Source organism: Gadus macrocephalus, chromosome 15, assembly GCF_031168955.1.
Source record: "Gadus macrocephalus chromosome 15, ASM3116895v1".
Lineage (NCBI taxonomy): Eukaryota > Metazoa > Chordata > Actinopteri > Gadiformes > Gadidae > Gadus > Gadus macrocephalus.
The window spans coordinates 14,735,572-14,754,474 of record NC_082396.1 but is presented as its reverse complement, the minus strand read 5'-3'; the positions used below and the strand labels follow the sequence as shown (position 1 = coordinate 14,754,474).

The window sequence follows — 18,903 nt, the reverse complement described above, 5'->3', positions numbered from 1 at the left end:
GGCGCTTGTGGCCACCGGTCCTTTTATGGATTGATTGCAATAGGCTATTGCTTGAATGGATCTGTGTATAGGACCTGCCGGTTGGGGGTGGGGTTCCTCGCAGTGAGGGAGGGGGAGGGGGGGGGGGGGGGGAGACATGGGGGGTCAGGCCTGGTGCATGCCTCACACGCAGAAGGCCCCGGGAACGTGTCAACAACGGGTGCTGGTGGTATTTCTGCGGCCCGGAGTAGGGAGAGTTGTTAGGACGGAGCTGTCACCGCAGTGAATTTAAAGTACGGTCTATGTGGGCCTGTCTGCGTGCCACACTGACGTCCACCATAAAAAATCCAGCGGTGATTTCCATAACAGTAACTCAGGCTTTTGTTTTAGGCCCCGAGACAAGGTATGCCTTGGAACTCTTCCAGGAGGAGATTTAGGCGAATTTGGAGCACACAATGTTGCTGTCATCCAAAAGTGCCTTCCCCCAGAATCTCTTGGCTTGACATCCCCTTGTATCTATCTGTCTCTCTCACTCTCTCGCTCTCTCTGTCGCTATTTTTTTTCTCTCCATTTCCCGTCTCTCGTCCCCTTGAACCCCACTCCCCCCCCCCGAACACACACACACACACACACACACACACACACAAACACACACACACACACACACACACACACACACACACACACACACACACACACACACACACACACACACACACACAAATACACACACGCTATGTGCTAGGAGTCTTAAGTACAGTCTCCTGAGTCCCAGCAGGCTTGTTATAGGGCCTGTCAGACACCCACCGAAGAGGTGTGTGTGTGTGTGTGTGTGTGTGTGTGTGTGTGTGTGTGTGTGTGTGTGTGTGTGTGTGTGTGTGTGTGTGTGTGTGTGTGTGTGTGTGTGTGTGTGTGTGGCTGTTGGTGGTTTCCCACTGTGTTCGTTTTGTTTGTTCCACTGTGTGTGTATTTATATCTTCAATTAGTTTCTATGTTTTCTTACAATATTTAATGCAATTACTTTTTGTTTGTTCAATAGTTGCTCGTTTTTTTGAAAATGAGAACTGGATCTCATCGCTGTTTCACATACATCTAAAACCCTGTCCGCAATTGCATAATACAACAATTGTACAGTGCGTATATCCGTAATAATGTTCTGGGAGTCAAGACATCAGCGATACTGCATGCATTACAAACAAGCATTCTCAGAACTCTCTTTGCGATCGCGATAGAGAGATCAATTCCCGCCTAAAAATGGCCTTGTACTCCTTTCACTTACGTTGAATTGATCTTTTGTCCTCTCGGGAAAAGCCCCTATCATCTGTGGTTGTGGTTGCATGAAAGGATAAACCTGAGGGGCAGAAACCGGTCTACTCGGGGTGTCTCCTTCCAAGCAGCTCAGGAAACCCAATAGGGTGGGATCAATAACTACACAGGTTTCCGCTGTGCTGTGTAACTCCTCACCAGATCCCATTTCACCTTGGAATCCATAAAGGCACGATCCAGCATAGGCACTAAATGTATCATCTATCACAATACATTCAATAAATAAATAAATAATTTATAAAAAATCCTACACAGTGTTGCAGTGTTATTCTTTAGCCTATCTGTAGGACTTGAAGGTTTAAGTGTGTGGTGGATCCGTATATACAAGTTCTGAGATATGCATGGACAGTAAACAGAATTTAGACTTGAATTCATTGTTAAGGGGACAGCAGGGAGTTGGCAGATCTGGTGGATGGTTTCCCAAACAGCCATTAGTGTGAAATCTGCAGAGGCGATGTGGGTAGAGCACAGTGTTGGAATGGAGCAACCAGCATCATCATTAAACAAGCTCTACAAACAGTAGAGCTAGCATTAGCACCACTCTCAGAGACGGTTTACATGCAGGTTTGGAAAGCACTATGTATTTTACTTCATCAATGCTGCAATTTATTGATGTTTTGAAAGAGGTGGCGATCGAAGATGTGCAGCATCCGACAAACATCCAGAATAAAAAACCTCTGAGTTATTGATTGTTTTAGTTTTTCTACTAATTGCCAAGTTAGTTTGAAAGCGAGAGTTATGGTGTTTACCCTTCTGCAGCTTGTTCTTAATCTTTTGATCCACTAGTTTTGGCCATTAGTCATGCATTCATTTTGATGGAGATCGAGATGGAGGCAATGTTCATCGCCTGCTGGGACAAAAGGGATTCTCTAAATGTCAGTTAAACAAGTCTGATCCGAAAACATTCTCTCGTACATTAAATGCTGGGGTCTTAGATGGAGACCCCAAGGTCCAGAGGGGCTTTGAGAGAGCTAGAGAGAGAGGGAGAGAGCGAAAGGGATAGGGAGGGAGGGAGAGAGAGAGAGAGAGAGAGAGAGAGAGAGAGAGAGAGAGAGAGAGAGAGAAAGAGATGGTGAGTTGATGATGATGTGAATGTAACCACTCATCAAAGAATTATGCAGACCACCCATGACACAGAGAATTTTTTGCATTGCACCCTAGGCTGTTGTTATCTTCTCCAACTTTGATTCATTCATTTCACAAGAATAACCTCGCGTAGGCCTTTCCCTCCGTTGTACTCCCAAATATCTGTCCTCAAGCCCTTGTTAATGAAAATGGGTTCAAACAAACCCGATAAAATCTTTAAACACACAGATGCACGCACACACGTAAACACACGCAAACACGCAACCACACACACACACTTACAATCATTTACACAGACACGCAAACAAACAAAAACAGATCCATTACACACCCACACCTCCCTCCCTTCATGACTTCCCACCCAGGGCCTTGTGGACGGCTTCACACAGACACCTTCCAACGCTGAGCGCTTTACCGGCCGTGCGTGTCCCGTTACCGCTGCAGTGGAATGTGCCTCGCGACGTGCTGAAACGGAGAGAGTGTTTACTGTAGTGGAGGGGGGGGGATGTTAAGAATGTTGTTTATCACTGAGTTCTATGGTTTTGGCTCGCGCCGAGTCATTATTCTGATCTGCTTTCACTTTGTGTTTGCATTTGTCTTCTTGTAGTTTTCTTGGTGTCCATTTTGCTATTGAGTTTGTGTATAAATGGAACAAAGTGTGTGTGTGTGTGTGTGTGTGTGTGTGTGTGTGTGTGTGTGTGTGTGTGTGTGTGTGTGTGTGTGTGTGTGCGTGTGTGTGTGTGTGTGTGTGCATTTACGTATGTCGTGTGTGAGAATTCTCTGTGACGGCATGTGCCTCCTTTTCATGCTCTTTGAGTACGTGCAAAAAGAGCATTGTGTGCATTACTAGTTTGTGTGTGTGTGCCTGTCCGGGGTCTCTGATGCACTCCTTATACCACCTTACAGTAGGAACATCTCTTAATCTCCCCTTCTCTTTATATATCACTCTCTCACTCTCTCCCTCTCTCTATGTCACTCTCTTTCTCTCTGTCACAGATGACTCAGTGGCTGGGGGCCACTCGGGCACTTTAACTGCACTGTGGGAGGTCTGAAACTGTGTGTGTGTGTGTGTGCGTGCTGGTGTTACATTTTTATTATCTAACAATAAAACACACATTAACACATTATTTTGGTGTGAAACCATCATCATGCATTAAGACGAGGAGGGTGCAGCAGGCAATCATGTTAGCAATACTTTGGGAGGGATGAGTTATCCTGAAATTGAGGTTGTATCGGTTATAACTGCAGATGGTATAAATGAACCATGAATACAGATGGTGGCTGTTCCCTCGCTCCTTAAGGGATAGGCTCCTCGCGGAGACTCCTGCTGTCGTTAGGCTGCACTCAGGCCCTCAAACCCATGCAAAACTGTTGCTAATTAGCTAGGGGTGTCAAGCACATTGTCATTTAGTTTAGGCTGCATCGTATGGGATTCAACCAACACAAGGCGCCCACCTGCTTATGTGAGTGCGAGTCCTGGGAATCAAACTAACAACCATCCGTTCCATTAGAGGAATCTCCAGGCCTTCCCTTTTTTAGTCGTTCCAAATAATTATCTTTTATGTTCTGCATTTGTTTGCGTCCTAATCTGTTTGTATGAAATTTTTGAAAATGTATTGTTTTTAATCTTATAATTTATGTAATGCTGTGTTTACAATTGGGACCTGATATTTGACGAATACAAAGTTATGCAATTTCGTTGAACACACTTTTAACGCTTGGTGTTCATGCTCCAAATTTCCATGAACATATTCGCTTTCAGAATTCTTTCAGATATAACTGCTTTTGTTTATCACCGACCTATATATCCTCCTGGTTATGTTAGGTATTTGAAATACCAGATGACTCAAATAATAGTTCTCCTTGGACCTGTTTCTCATCTAGTGAACTTTCGACTCAATAAAAAACGAAACTATTACCATTATTCAAGAGCGAATTTGCATTCTGAATGAAGCGAGAGCTTTTTGGACAGGCTAGAATTAGAGAACAAGATTGTTTCCTCCTTGCAATTAGCTAGCCATCATCTTCAGTCTACATATGCCCTCTGATCACAAGCTCCTCTTCTACCGTCCTCTATTAGTCACCTCTCTCTCTCTGTCTTCCTCTCTCTCCCCTCCTCCCTGTGTGTTGACAGCATAAAAGCCCTAATAAGCTACTCATGTTCCCAGTCATTAGGAATCAGGATTCAGACGCGTGCATTGTATTACTTTTATTTAAAAACAAGAAAGCAAAATGCTTAAAAAAAGAATGCACTAAGATGCTTAACGTTAGCTATCTTTGCATGCAAACTATGGATGGTGATCCTTAAATTCAAAGCGGGAATTAATTCCTCTGTTGCTGTCCCGATTCAAGCCAATCTTCAGTCTTAAAACAGCAAATTCAAACTTGTTGATCATTATTGGCTTTAATTTATAACCAAGGAGCAAAGCGGAGGAGACAGTGATAGTGAAACAGATGATAGCAGATTTGAATTCGGGAACATAACAGAAATAATAGACAGACGCACGTCTGCACAGTCAGGGAGCTGCTATTAAACACTCGGTGGAAGGAAGCAATGGCATCCCCACATTATGAAAAAAAATTCAAAACCATGTCACTGGTGTTTGAATGGATGTGATTAAACTGCACTACATCTACAACATCCACAAACGTCATTCCTTTGATGTGGAATAATCAGGAGCACATCAACTTTTAGTACTACAGACGAGTGTATGATTTGAAGTTACAAGTTCCTGATCATTTCTGTTTTAGTCAAGCTGTTTCAATAGTTGATATTCTGCTACATTTTATTATATATTATATTATTATATTGCTTATCCAACTGCACTGGCTTCCAGTAGCCTACCGAATTCAATTTAAAGTCCTGCTCCTGACCTACAAGTCCCTACACAACAATACCCCCACCTACCTCTCTGACCTCCTGGAATCCTACACTCCTGCCCGCTCACTGAGATCCTCCACTGCATGTCCCTAAGGCGAACCTCAGCACCCTGGGAGAGAGGGCTTTCAGCTACATCGCCCCCAAGTTGTGGAATTCACTGCCAGACTACATCAGACACTGTGACTCAATTACTGACTTTAAAAGCAGACTTAAAACTAATTTCTTCAAGATAGCTTATGGACTGATTGACTGACTTTTATTTTTTCTTATTTTTAGTTATTTCTATGAGATTAATGTAATTGTAATGAGATGATTGTTTGTGAAGCGACCTTGGGTGTCATGAAAGGCGCTTTAAATAAAATGTATTATTATTATTATTATTACATTTGTTCCTGCCGGGTAGTTCATCCCATAATGGTTTAGTGTTAATCTGATTAGAAGGGAATGAAAGAAAAAAATCCAATTCGCCAATCGAATGGGTTATGTGATTAGTTGAAACAGTTCAACTGTAAGATTACATTGTGACGCGTTTATTCAGTTAATTTTTCTCCTTGTTGCTCTTTTTCTCCGTTACCCTCTCTCTCTTATAATCTCTCGTTATCTCTCTCTCACCATCTCTCTCTCCGCCTCACCACCTCTGTCTCTCTCTCTCCCCAGAATATGCCAGGACCTAACGATGAGCTCCAACAGCACAGACCCTGGCATTTTCCTGACTCTCATCACGTCTCACCCTGGCGGAGGTGCCTACCCAGAATCCAATGCTTTGCACCAAAGAGGAGAAAGCGGAGACCCCTGGCCTCTGCTTCCCCTGACCGCCCTGGATGACAACGCCTCATTCCGCGGGGATCTCTTCAACCTCAGCTCGGACGACCCCAACGGGACGGCCTCGCCCGGCTACGAGCCGTTCCTGGCCTACCCGGTGTGGCAGGTGATGTTCATCGTGCTGCTCACCAGCCTGCTGTCGCTCATCACCATCATCGGCAACGTCCTGGTGGTGCTGTCCTTCAAGGTCAACCGCCAGCTGAAGACGGTCAACAACTACTTCCTGCTCAGCCTGGCGGTGGCCGACCTCATCATCGGGGTCATCTCCATGAACCTGTACACTGCGTACCTGGTCATGGGCAAGTGGTCCATGGGGAACTGGGCCTGCGACCTGTGGCTGGCCATCGACTACGTGGCCAGCAACGCCTCGGTCATGAACCTGCTGGTCATCAGCTTCGACCGCTACTTCTCCGTCACACGGCCGCTGACCTACCGGGCCAAGCGCACCACCAAGCGGGCCGTGCTGATGATCGGCCTGGCCTGGTTCGTGTCGCTGGTGCTCTGGGCGCCCGCCATCCTGCTGTGGCAGTACTTTGTCGGGGAGCGGACGGTTCCGCCCAACGAGTGCCACATTCAGTTCTTCTCTGAGCCCATCATCACCTTCTGCACGGCAGTGGCTGCCTTTTACCTGCCGGTGACCATCATGAGCGTGCTGTACTGGAGGATTTACCTGGAGACCCAGAACCGCTCCCGAGAGCTGGCCGGGCTCATGGGCTCCGGGACTCGAGGACAGTCGGGAGGAGGAGGAGGAGGAGGAGGAGGGGGTGGAGGGGGTGCTGCCGCCAGTGGTGGTGGTGGGGGTGCTGTGTCCCGGAGCAGCGGCAGGGAAAGGAGGTCCCGCTTCATCCAGCACCAGACGGGGAGCTCCAGAAGCTGCAGCAGCTACGAGCTGACCCGCTCGTCCCAGAAGAAGAGCTGCTGCCGCGCTCTGATCGGCTGCTTGAACTGCTGGTCGTCCGGGGTGCGACCGGGAAGGCCCGGCAGCACCCGGGCGGGGGAGGGCGACCCGGATCAGAGCAGCAGCGACAGCTGGAACAACAACGAGGCGGCGGTGTCCGCGGAGCACTCGGGCTCCTCGGACGACGAGGACTGCAGCGGCAGGGAGATGATCCCCAAGGGCCACGCCATCTTCTCCATCGTGCTCAACATCCCCGGGATGAAGGCCATCGTCAACTCCCAGCTGACCTCGTGCGAGGACCTGGACGAGGCCTCAGAGGAGGACGCGCTGAGGGGCGGGGAGGCCGGCCGGGACGGCGGCGTCTCGCCCGGCTCCGCCTGCACCATCACCACCACCACCACCGCAAACACCACCGCCAACTCCACGGCCGCCACCACCCCGGCCGGAGCCAACAACAGCTTCTCCCCCTGTTTCCCCTCGCACAGGCCGCAGTCTATGCCTTTTGTCCAAACCACCGCCAAAGCGAGTTCCTTCGCCGGTCACCCAACGGCGTCCATCGACGGCACCGCCGACTCCTCCGCCGGCACCGCCCTCATGAAGTCCCCCTCGGCGCCCATCACCTTCAAGGAGGCGGCTCTGGCCAAGCGCTTTGCCTCCCGCGCCCGGACTCAGATCACCAAGCGCAAGCGCATGTCCCTGGTGAAGGAGAAGAAGGCGGCGCAGACGCTCAGCGCCATCCTCTTCGCCTTCATCATCACGTGGACGCCGTACAACATCATGGTTCTGGTGAACGCCTTCTGCAAAGACTGCATCCCGCCGAAGCTGTGGGCGGTGGGCTACTGGCTTTGCTACGTCAACAGCACGGTCAACCCCATGTGCTACGCGCTGTGCAACAAGACCTTCCGCACCACCTTCAAGATGATCCTGCTCTGCCGCTGGGACAAGAAGAAGCGCAGGAAGCAGCAGTTCCAGCAGAGACAGTCGGTGGTGTTCCACAGGAAGATCCCACGGGACTCCACGTAAGAGGGGGCCGTTGGAGCCTCAGTGTTGTGTTGAATGTAGGTGATAATGGGCCACGGACCAATGGGAGAGGAAGCTCGAAGAAAACAACAACAAAAAAAAAAGGCGTGACGTGGTTATTGTTTGTTTTCTGTGCAGCTTTACCGCTAACGGTTTCTCCGCAGGAGCCTCCCCCTGTGGTTCACCCAGGACTGCTCTTTTCAGAGTAAAAGCCCCATTGGTGGGGCCCAGGGACGTTGACGTATGCAGCTGAATGTTCATGCTGGGATGTGCTCAGTGGGTTTTTTATTAAAGGTGAGTTCCACAGATGGAGGGTTGAGTGTGGTGTATGCGTTTGTTTGTGTGTGTGTGGGGGGGAGGGGAGGCTCTTACAATTCTACACAAGTGCAGCTTGACAGAATGGACTGAATTGAAAATGATGAAAAAGGGCTTTTAGATGCATCGCGGAAGAAATATTGAAGTGCAATTGAAACCTAGGGAAATTATACCTTTTTGAGAAAAGGGAGACATATTTTTACCATTTTCTCTATAGTAGTTATCCCAATAGATCTATGAAGGGCAGAGTCTTTGGAGCTAGACGTTTATCAGATGTCATTCATGGCAAAGGGGTCGATATGGTCGATAGTTATTCCATTGTACATTTGACTTTCAAATGTGGTTGGTGGATGTTTTTATTCAACTCTGTTCTGTACATTGCCTTTCTACCTTAATATAGTTTTTCTTGTGCTTTATGGAATACCAATGGTTATGAAACTGTGTTTTTATTTTCGAGTTGACAAGAGATCTGTTATTTTTGTGTAATCAATCTCTGGATCTAGTTTTTTCGAGCCAGTGTTCTGCTGACAGAATAGTGAATATGTTGTGTGGCACCACAGTCAAAGAGACGCTTCTGTGCTGTTTAATGTGAGTGTCGTGATTGACTTGGTGGAGACAATAATATGTGCATCAAGTAGCTCATTTTTGTTTCATGTGGTTGGGGTTTTTATGTTTTTAAAGTAAAACGTATACAATGATGATGGTGATATGCTGTGTGTGTACATTAAGATATTGTGACACAATGGTTGTACAAGCAAATACATAATTTTATGGCAACATGATTTATTTATCGATTGTTCAAAAAATCCCAGTATAAATAAAAAAAATACATCAGTCCCCTCTTTAGTAGGTAGAGCAATAGCGACCTCTAGTGGCGTGTGAAAACCATGCAGAGACTAGTGAATCTGCAAACCAAAAAAGGCACAACAGACTTCCAAATTTCCAGATTATTAAATTACACACCTCATAAATTCCTTGTGGATAGAATGTAATTTTTTATTAGATTCAATCTACTTGGCATTATAAATAAATATTGAGATGTTACTGATATCACGCGATGTGTGATATGTCCAGGTTATCTATGGAAGCTATGATTATTTAATTATAGATAGAATTTATTACAATTATTTAACCACTACTTCATGTGACTTGGGGTCTTTTCTTCTCAAATATCTTAATTAAAATGTATTGCCAATGAACTGATTTCCCATTTCTCTTTGAGTTTGTATTGCCTGGCTTTTGTTTATTTGCTTATGAATGGGGCTAACAGCAGTCACAAGGTAAACGTAAAGTTGCCAATTAACGTAACTGCTCTACTTTATTTTACCACACAACATTTAAATAAAAGTTTGATTTTGACTATAATTTTTTAGTTTTCATTTTTCTTTTTACCTTTAGCAGCATGTTTTGATTTTTCCAATCTATTCATATTGTACACAGGTGTGGTATCGAAAAACAATACAGGATTGTAGGAATTAGGATACAGAGGAAGGGCTGCAGTTGGATGGTAATGTATCATTGTGGACTTTGTAGGTACTGAGAGCAAGAAGGAGTGTGCATTGAAATGATAAGAAATAATGATGAGTGTCTGTAAATGTATGGATATTTTAGCTGTTTCTCCATGCAATGTACTAAAGTGTTATGCATTCATCATTAATATTCGAGTTTTGTTCTTTTAAACATTGGCCATGTAAACTACCTAAATTAATGAACACCGAAAAAACGTTTTTTGTATTTGTTACATTTCAAGTATGCAGTTAATATGAGTCAATAAACATGTGATTTATTGACAAAATATAAAAACATATCCATCCTTGTCTTACATGATGTCATCACTGTTTTAAACCCCAATTAGAGTGAAATAATCTATTGTATTTATCAATTACCATCTCCTCTATGTATCACGTTGTGTGCCTCCACACACAGCACTAACACACACACACACACACACACACACACACACACACACACACACACACACACACACACACACACACACACACACACACACACACACACACACACAGAATTTGACATGAGGGAGTACTGTCATTTCAAGGAATTATTTGACTCACTTGATTTCAAGTCAGTCGCATGTCTCCCTTCCTTCTATAATCATGACCTTCAGGTCGTTGTGTGAGATTTTGTATGACTTACAGTAGCTTAAAGAACCTTCTGATAAGAACCTCCCAGTCGGACCAACCACATGATGGGAGCTACACAGTTTCATGTGACCGTTTGCTGAGCAGAGGAGACACCAGGGGACAACAAGCACTTGTTTGTCTTGTCTTCATTTTTTGGTCAACGCTGAGAAAGACCAGCTGAAGAGAATCTGCTATGCAGGCAAGTCATGCTGTGCTTTAACTTACTTTTATATTTTAGATGTGGGAGATAAATTATCTTGCGTAAAGTCTTATAATGATTGTAGTTGTATGGTGTTTTACTTTTCTGATTATTTCATTAGAGGCTGTTTTAATAATTGATCTCTGAAAGGTGTTGCTATATAATATACACTTTGTCAACTTCTTTAAACTCTCAAAGAACTGTTTATTTACAGGAACTTTCATAATGTTTCATGTTTTTTATAAGGTTTGTAATGTAATTCATATAGCTCAATGCAATCACTTGTTGAATAGAAAAATCCAATAGAAAATGGGATGGGGTATTTTATAAATATGTGGTTAGTCTACATTCACGCATTAATCCAGACAAATGGGAGTGTTGGAAGTCGGTATTAGCAAACTCACAAACAAAATGAGAAGAGCTACTCAACAAGGAACGTTTTCAAGGAAAATGTTACTAAGAATATGGGATATAACTTTTCTGTTGGGGTGATGGTTTGTTAGGCATCCGAATTGTATGGTTAAAGCCAAAAATAAAAACGCATATTTATACACACACACCCCCGCGTTCATATATATATATATATATATAACAACCTAACAGCACAACATTATTCTGTGATGGGCATCAGATCAAATACATTTTTGTCATAGCGCATTATATTTGTAGCATATGGTCACCCTTTGTTTCCGCTAATGCCAAAGTCACAGTGAAGACCTTTTGATAAATAAAGACAGCTGCATCTCTATCTTTGTTCAATTCCTTTCGATTTTACCCTGACGTCACTGGACCAATTCGAAAATGCATGTATGGCTATAGTCTAATGTTAGCTTAGTTCGTGTTGTTTCGTCATGAAATCGCTAGTAATAGTAAGTAATTTGTAGAAATATAGCCTATCATCACAGACTGTAGGAATGTCACCCACCCTCCATCGCGTACGACACTGACGCTCATAATCCTAGTGCAAGGGACTTTGTGCACAGATCCCTGAGACAAACGGCTACGCGCACACATGCACACCCTTAGCGAGTGACGTAGGACGTAAAGTCCCGCCCAGGTCGAAGTGGCGTCGATTTAGAGAGTCCCGGGAAGATTGTCGGTCTTCTCCACGCCAGTCGCAGGGAGCGTGACGTCACATACGAGCCGTGTAGTCTTTCTCGTTGTGTTTTCTCTACAGCCTTTATCTGAACAATTGCACAATAAACGGTCGAACTATTTGCATGAAAAATTATCCTTTAAATCCACAAACAACATATGTGTAATCCAGGGCATATAAAGACCGGGACCAGAAAATAATTATTTTCTCTCCATTGACACCCATTCATATTTTTCGATCTCATAGGTCCCATGAGCCCTACCGGAAGGGGCGTGACTTCGCCACTCTATTGTCATCTATTAAACCCGCCCCTCTTTGATAAATGGTTGTGATTGGTCCGACGGGGGCCAGGGCGATCGAAATCCATATGAATGACCAGCGATAATGGCTCTGAGCAGGGCCAGACAGGTCCATGGGTCAGGCACGTATGCAAATTCAAATATAATATGAGCTCGCTGATTGTCTGCCACACTGGCTAGCTGCATTTAGTTTTTTGTTTGACCTGGACGTTGGCTAATGAGATGAGGATTGGGATCAGGGGAAAAAAAAAAGGTGCGCCAAAACACTAACTCTGGGTCTGACCCCTGGTCAGAGAGGTACCCTACACTGATAACACGCCTTGACAACGCTGGTGAAACTACTACGTAGTTCGGTTGACTTTAGATCTTTATTTGGTAAGCGTTCACACCGGAAGTTGTTAACTAAACATGAAAACGAACGCCTCGAAAATCCAAGGTAAACTTACGGAAACGATTCGGACGAAATATATAGGCTAGGCGGCCTACTTCATCATTGAGTAGCTTCTTCTCTTTCATCCGGCATTCATCGACCGTTAGATGTTGAACGTGTCTGAGACGTTCAACATCTCAGTCATTTACAATACATCATTTATTAGAAAATATCACGTTTGTACTTCCGACACAAGCCTGTGTCGGACACGTCGTCAAGGTTTTAACCTGGTAGGGTTCAGACGTCCCCCTTTTCAGGGGACGTCCATGAAAATAGACCGGGGGTCTATACATTGATTATAGACCTATAAGCAGGCATGGCCGATTATAAACAATAGACTATCAATACAATATATAAATATTCAGTAGCCTATTAGAGTAGCTAATTTGGATAATTTTTGGGCTGGTTTACTAAAGCTTAATACTCATCAAAGTAAACCACAGGGAATGTAGGCTACTTACCACAGTAAAATATATAGCCTACCTTGATAATAATCAATAAATGGTCACCTTACTTAAACTGCCTCATGGCCCAACTTGCCTCGATGTTGCGCACCTTCTTGGTTCGCTTCCAGTATGGCTCGGATCACGTTCTCGCCCAAAAGGTTTTTAGGAACACCATTAAAACCAAGACGAAAGAACCCAACAGCGCGCAAAGTTGTTGCTGCATTATTACTATTGTCCTCAGCAGGGAACGTTCTGAGTTTCCCTCGGATTTAATTTTCATTAGACGAGCAACTCGTTCAACAGCGTGACATGTTTCTATCGTTTCATTTGGTTCGCTGGGCAAAGTCTGCTGTGAACGCACACCGAACCAAATGAAAAACAACAAATTAACTTCCCTTCTGAACCGGACCATATCTTCGGCATTCAGGTGTGTAAACGACCAAAGTTACGGGGCTACACCTGTTTGCATTGCCATGAACGGTCTGAGAGGAGGTGGTCAGTGTGTTTAGTCTGAGAAGAGGTTCCATGGTCAGTGGGTTTAGTCTGAGAAGAGGGTCCATGGTCAGTGTGTTGTTTAGTCTGAGAGAGGGTCCATGCTCAGTGTGTTATTTAGTCTGAGAAGAGGGTCCGTGGTCAGTGTGTTTTTTAGTCTGAGAGAGGGTCCATGCTCAGTGTGTTATTTAGTCTGAGAAGAGGGTCTGATCAGTGTGTTGTTTAGTCTACCCCTGGGGCAGACCCATTATGAGCGACCCCTGTGTTTCTCCTGTAAAAAGGGTTTATATTGATGAAAAGGTGTAGCCTAGAGAACTGTGGCTGCTCAGGCCTAAGTCATAGTTTTACCCAGTTTTTACTGTAGGTACGTTTAAGGAGAACCTGCCCACGCATTTACACAAAGGTCAGCAAAGCCTAATGAGTAGGTGACCGACCGTTGAACCATACCAGCCTATGGAGGAGGTTAGGTATGCAAACCTTTTAATAGTAGTGATGGTCCTATTTATCCATCTATCAAACATCTGGATTGTCTGCTTTGTAAATGTCTCATCCACATTTCACCAGCTAGAAAAATAGTTGCGTGAAATTAGCTTTTTTAGACATTAAACAAGCAGGGTTAAGGGTTGTTTTGAACTTTAACTTGTTTCTCTCAGTCATTAAAGACAGAGAGAAAAATTGAGAGGCCAGCGAGGGCAGAGGCCTCGCACACATACACAAGCACACACAACCACAGAGTACCGAACCGATATTTGTTATGTTTAGTTGACAATTAGGCATAGCTTGTCATTTAATCAGTAAAAGAAAAAAGGGAAAGCTAAACAGAATACTAAATGCCTTATCAAATCCTGGAAAACCAATGTATTTTTAATGAATCTGTATCATCTACTCCTCTCTGCTCTCCCCTTTATTAGGTCAAAGTATAAACAACCATCAATCAATGCCTTCCCCATTACCTCCTCTAATTATAGCCCGTCCAGTGAACCTGACAAAGACCACAGGCCATCATGCACAGCATCAAGACGGTGGAGACACAGGTGCCCTTCCTCAAAGAGAGCTTCTTCACCACCACGTTCAGAGGCAGGAGAAAGAGCAGCGTGTCCAACCTCCTCCACAGACAACAGCACTATGCACAGCTGCTCCCCGTGCCACAGCAGCCACACATCCTAGAGCAGGATTCGTCGCGACAGCAGTGGCCCCAGCCTCCTGGCGACCAGGGGGGGGCAGGGCCACCGCAGCATCCTCGCCTGGCGCGCTCCACCAGCAGCCCGTTATGCAAGACCGCTGATCGGCCGAAGCGGGAGGGGCAGCGAGAGAGCAGGGATGAGCGAGCGAGCGTGGCTAAGCCGGGGAGGGAGGGAGATGGAGCGTTGAGTGGCAGTGAGACCGTGACTGCCGGCGCCAGTCTCCACCTCTCGTCAGCAGCGGTAGAGGCAGAGGCGGCAGCAGCAGCAGCAGCGGCGGCAGCAGCATCCGCCTCTCAGGGTCCCGTGGTGGGACGTAGGAGGCAGAGCTTCATCAGGAGAGGATCTGCGTTGTTAGTCGCTGCCCAAGAGGGGGTCAGCTCTGCCCAGGCTCGTACCCAGCAGCATGGCCTGATCGCAAAAGGAGTGCGCCTCCTCAGGAATATGGGGAACCAGGAGGCGAAGCATAAGAAGGCAGGAGGTCCCGGCGATGGGGATCCAGCCTGCGATGGAGTGAGGGGAGCTGATGGCAAGGTGGAGGTGAACAAAAAACCGAAGAAACCCCTGAGCAACGCGAGCAAAGGAGCTGGGGCAGAGGATGTTTCTAAAAAAAAAGAGCCGAAGGGTTCTGTGTTTTCCAGCATGCGGATCAGAAAGAGCTTCTCCAAGGCAAAGGGCCTCTCCAAGGAGGAAACCTTTGACATCAACAGATCCACCGCCATTGATAAAACAGACCTTGGTGCCAATGTGGAAAGAAGTCTGTCAACCGATGACATTGGCACGATCTCGGATGACAGTTTGCCCGGGGACAGAAATCGGTCCATGGTGGACGAGGGCGACAGGGAGACGAGCTCTGCCTCGGACCCCGACCTTTACAGTTTCCACTCGGCGGTGGCGGACCACGAGGACCTCCTGTTGGACATCGAGCTGACCATCAGACAGCAGCACTTTGGGGCAACAAAGGGGGACAACCTAAACCTGTTGACCAAGGGGCCCGCTGCTTCTGAAACAGAGTGGATGTCTCCGCCTTTACCAACCGCATGTATAGAAGCAGACCCAACTGCTACCCTCAGTCACACAAAAGCTGAAGACCAAATTGGTCAAGTGGAGACCGAGTCAACCCCCAAGAGACCATCCCTTTCAAGAGACCCCTCCGAACTAGGGTCTCCTAGCGAGTGTGGCCCTTCCTCAACCTTGGCTGTAGACACAGAGATAATCAGTGGCAGCCTCTTTCAAAAAACAAACAGCACTTTCAGTTTGCTTGACACAACTGTATACACCTCCTTTGAGAGCGCAGAGGGCTCCCAGGACCTCAGCCCAGTGTTTATCGAACCAGGTGACATAGCGTCCCACTGCGTAGATACGTGCCTTCCCGATATACTTTTAGCCCCCTCGACTGGCGCACTTATGGGACCGCCCAAGAGCGTAAGCAGCCTCGACTTGACCCTGACCAGGGAAGAGGAGGAACCGGGAAGGCAGGACTTCCTGTCTCTAGATCGACGCAAGAGCCACCATTCCATGTCGCTGGGAAGCCCCCCTGGAGCCATTCGGAGACGGAAGTCCTCCGTGGCCTCCGGGGTCAAGCTCTATCCGCCCATCCACCCCTCGTACGTCAAGACCACCACGCGGCAGCTCACCTCCCCGGTCAGCTCCCCCTTCACAAGCCCCCAGGTGCCCAGGAGGACCGAGGACGACGGCCATGACGCCGTCGCAGGACACGACCCGGGTCTGAGGGTCCGCCGGCAGAGGTCCTGCTCCGTGGCCGGGCCTCCCAGTGCCTCCACGGACTGGTCCAGGGATCTGGATGAGCTGAGATCCGGCCAGGACGGGGACGAGGGGTCAGGCAAGAGGAATCAATCGAGTGGGGCATACTGGACACTGGGTTCCAAGAGAGCGCATGGCCGCCACAAGAGCTCCAGTTCCACAGGGTCCTTCCTGGACGTCTTCTCTGGTGAGTTCAGTAGTACTTGAAGCAATTTCACGCATTCCTTTCATTGTAGATCCAGATCTGTTATACTGCTGCTCCCTATTTAGTTTTTCATCGACTCTGCCATTATGTTGCCCTTATGCTCAAACCTAATCTAATGAATAAATCATACGAATCATAAGAGTTGATGAATGTACTAGGAGTGTACTGTGTCTAGTTGAGAGAGGCATTTCAGTACTTAAATTGTGCCCCCGTCTCTATTGCATTAGAATATAAAGAGCCTATTATGCGAGGACATTGTTACATTATAACTTTGATTGAAAGTCTAAATCATTATGTAAATGGCTGAACCCTAATTATCCACCAAACCGTGTCATTGCCAATAATTTTATAATACAAAATAATTTCTGATTTGACAGAATACTGTGTGTGTGTGTGTGTGTGTGTGTGTGTGTGTGTGTGTGTGTGTGTGTGTGTGTGTGTGTGTGTGTGTGTGTGTGTGTGTGTGTGTGTGTGTGTGTGTGTGTGTGTGTGTGTGTGTGTGTGTGTGTGTGTCTCACAGTAACACGGGAACGGCAGACAAAGCATTTGAGGGGCTTCATGGTGATGTTTCGTCTGAAAACAAAGACCCGCCTTTATGAAAGCACAATGTTAGTCTGTCCTCGTGTCTGTTGGTCTCAGTGTCAGGAGCTCAGCTGCTCTCTACTGTCTGCATGTGTGCTCATAAAGCAGCTGATAGCATTACTTATCGCCCAGAGCTAGCTATGTTATGCGCTGCACACACATCTCTTCCTCTCTCTCTCTCTCCAGCACTCTGTTCACCCCTCTCTAGCGTTCTCTCTCTCTCCCTCACCCCAGGGCTCTCCCTCTCTCCCCCCCCCCCTTTACACACAACAAGTGACGTTTAAATACATGACATGACAAAATTCACAATGGGTTTCCTGAAGCCACCATTGTAGGGTAGATGCTATATCTGATGTCTCCATCTTCTACCTCGGACCATCTAGTGCTTCATTACCTACGCAACGCTGAAGTCTTGTTGTTGTCCAAGCGACTCACTGACTGACACTAACCGGTTTCATCTGACTCTCATCCGTTCACTGTGTAGCCCTGGTCACACCACACACAACTATGTGTTCCACAAGAAAGTGGAAAAAAGTGTGTGTGTGTGTGTGTGTGTGTGTGTGTGTGTGTGTGTGTGTGTGTGTGTGTGTGTGTGTGTGTGTGTGTGTGTGTGTGTGTGTGTGTGTGTGTGTGTGTGTGTGTGTGTGTGTGTGTCTGCATGTGCGTGTCTGCATGTGCGTGTCTGCATGTGTGCCTTTTTCCCCCTCGAAGGAAACTGCGAGAAGTGATTTGACATTTCTGTTCTAAATATAGTGGGGCTCTGCTGCTAAGCCCAGTTCTATTATTTATTTTGAAGTCTAGTGCTTCACCAAACCTTTTTTTGGAAAAGCAGTGTAATGCAGGCAGAAGTCATTTTTTTTATTAATGTTTGGTGGAATCTTAATTTCAATGCAATGAGTTGGTCTTTACATTTAGCGTCTGCTAAATGCCCTGAATGTAAATGTCTTTATAATACAAACGATTGTGAATTCATCACATTTCTGTTTTTGGCACCATATCTTACATCCTCATGAACCAACAGTTTTTTGTCTTTGTCTTTGCTTTCACACTCAGTTTTCTCCCAGTGATTTGCACTAGAAACTTGTTAGAGGGGCTATTTTTGCTTCAACAGCTTTTCCATTTCTAGCTCCTGCTGTTTCCCAGTTGAAGTTTTTCCCGCTTATACTGGTTCCCCTTGTGCTGTCTTCTGCTGTCGAGATAATAGAAAACCCAGAATATCCCCCTGAAGTCCGAGCACGGATTATAACCATGATTATAACAATGAGATTATAAATGATTATCCTTCACACTTCTTCCCTCTGCCCTTATGGGATGACGTCTTGTTTGTCCATTACAGTATGTGGTACAAAGTCATACTATCTACACAGGAGACTGCCGGGGGATGGGCTGCTTTTAGTGTCTGATCCTCTTTCAGGGAGGCTTCCTCGGCTCATGCTAATGGGTCGAGGTCTCGCCCCACAATAGCTCTATGGACCGGTCTTCTTTAGAGCCCGCCCGGTCCTGTCCGATTCCACTGCTAGAGTATAGCTCACATTCACCATTCGAGCAAGAATGTATGCACTCACGTTACGGTACGACACATACATTTAGTATGATACAACTTAATCAAGCTGTATTCATATATATATATATATACTGTATATATGTGTATGTATTTATATATATATATGTATGTATGTATGTATGTATGTATGTGTGTGTGTGTGTGTGTGTGTATATGTATGTATGTATGTATGTA

General features: G+C 46.1%; 2 protein-coding genes across 2 annotated transcripts in view; both read left to right on the top strand.

Moving 5' to 3' along the window:
- The window catches only part of chrm3a (cholinergic receptor, muscarinic 3a), a 62,023-nt gene extending 51,913 nt beyond the window's left edge, over positions 1 to 10,110 (top strand). Inside the window, exon 3 of the mRNA XM_060072956.1 lies at positions 5,930 to 10,110. Coding sequence (XP_059928939.1) covers positions 5,949 to 8,015 — 2,067 coding nt within the window. The 5' untranslated portion in view covers positions 5,930 to 5,948 and the 3' untranslated portion in view covers positions 8,016 to 10,110. The remainder of the gene's footprint in view (positions 1 to 5,929) is intronic.
- A 401-nt stretch (positions 10,111 to 10,511) lies between these two features.
- The window catches only part of fmn2a (formin 2a), a 35,396-nt gene continuing 27,004 nt past the window's right edge, over positions 10,512 to 18,903 (top strand). The window contains exons 1-2 of the mRNA XM_060072957.1: positions 10,512 to 10,670; positions 14,402 to 16,565. Coding sequence (XP_059928940.1) covers positions 14,438 to 16,565 — 2,128 coding nt within the window. The 5' untranslated portion in view covers positions 10,512 to 10,670; positions 14,402 to 14,437. The remainder of the gene's footprint in view (positions 10,671 to 14,401; positions 16,566 to 18,903) is intronic.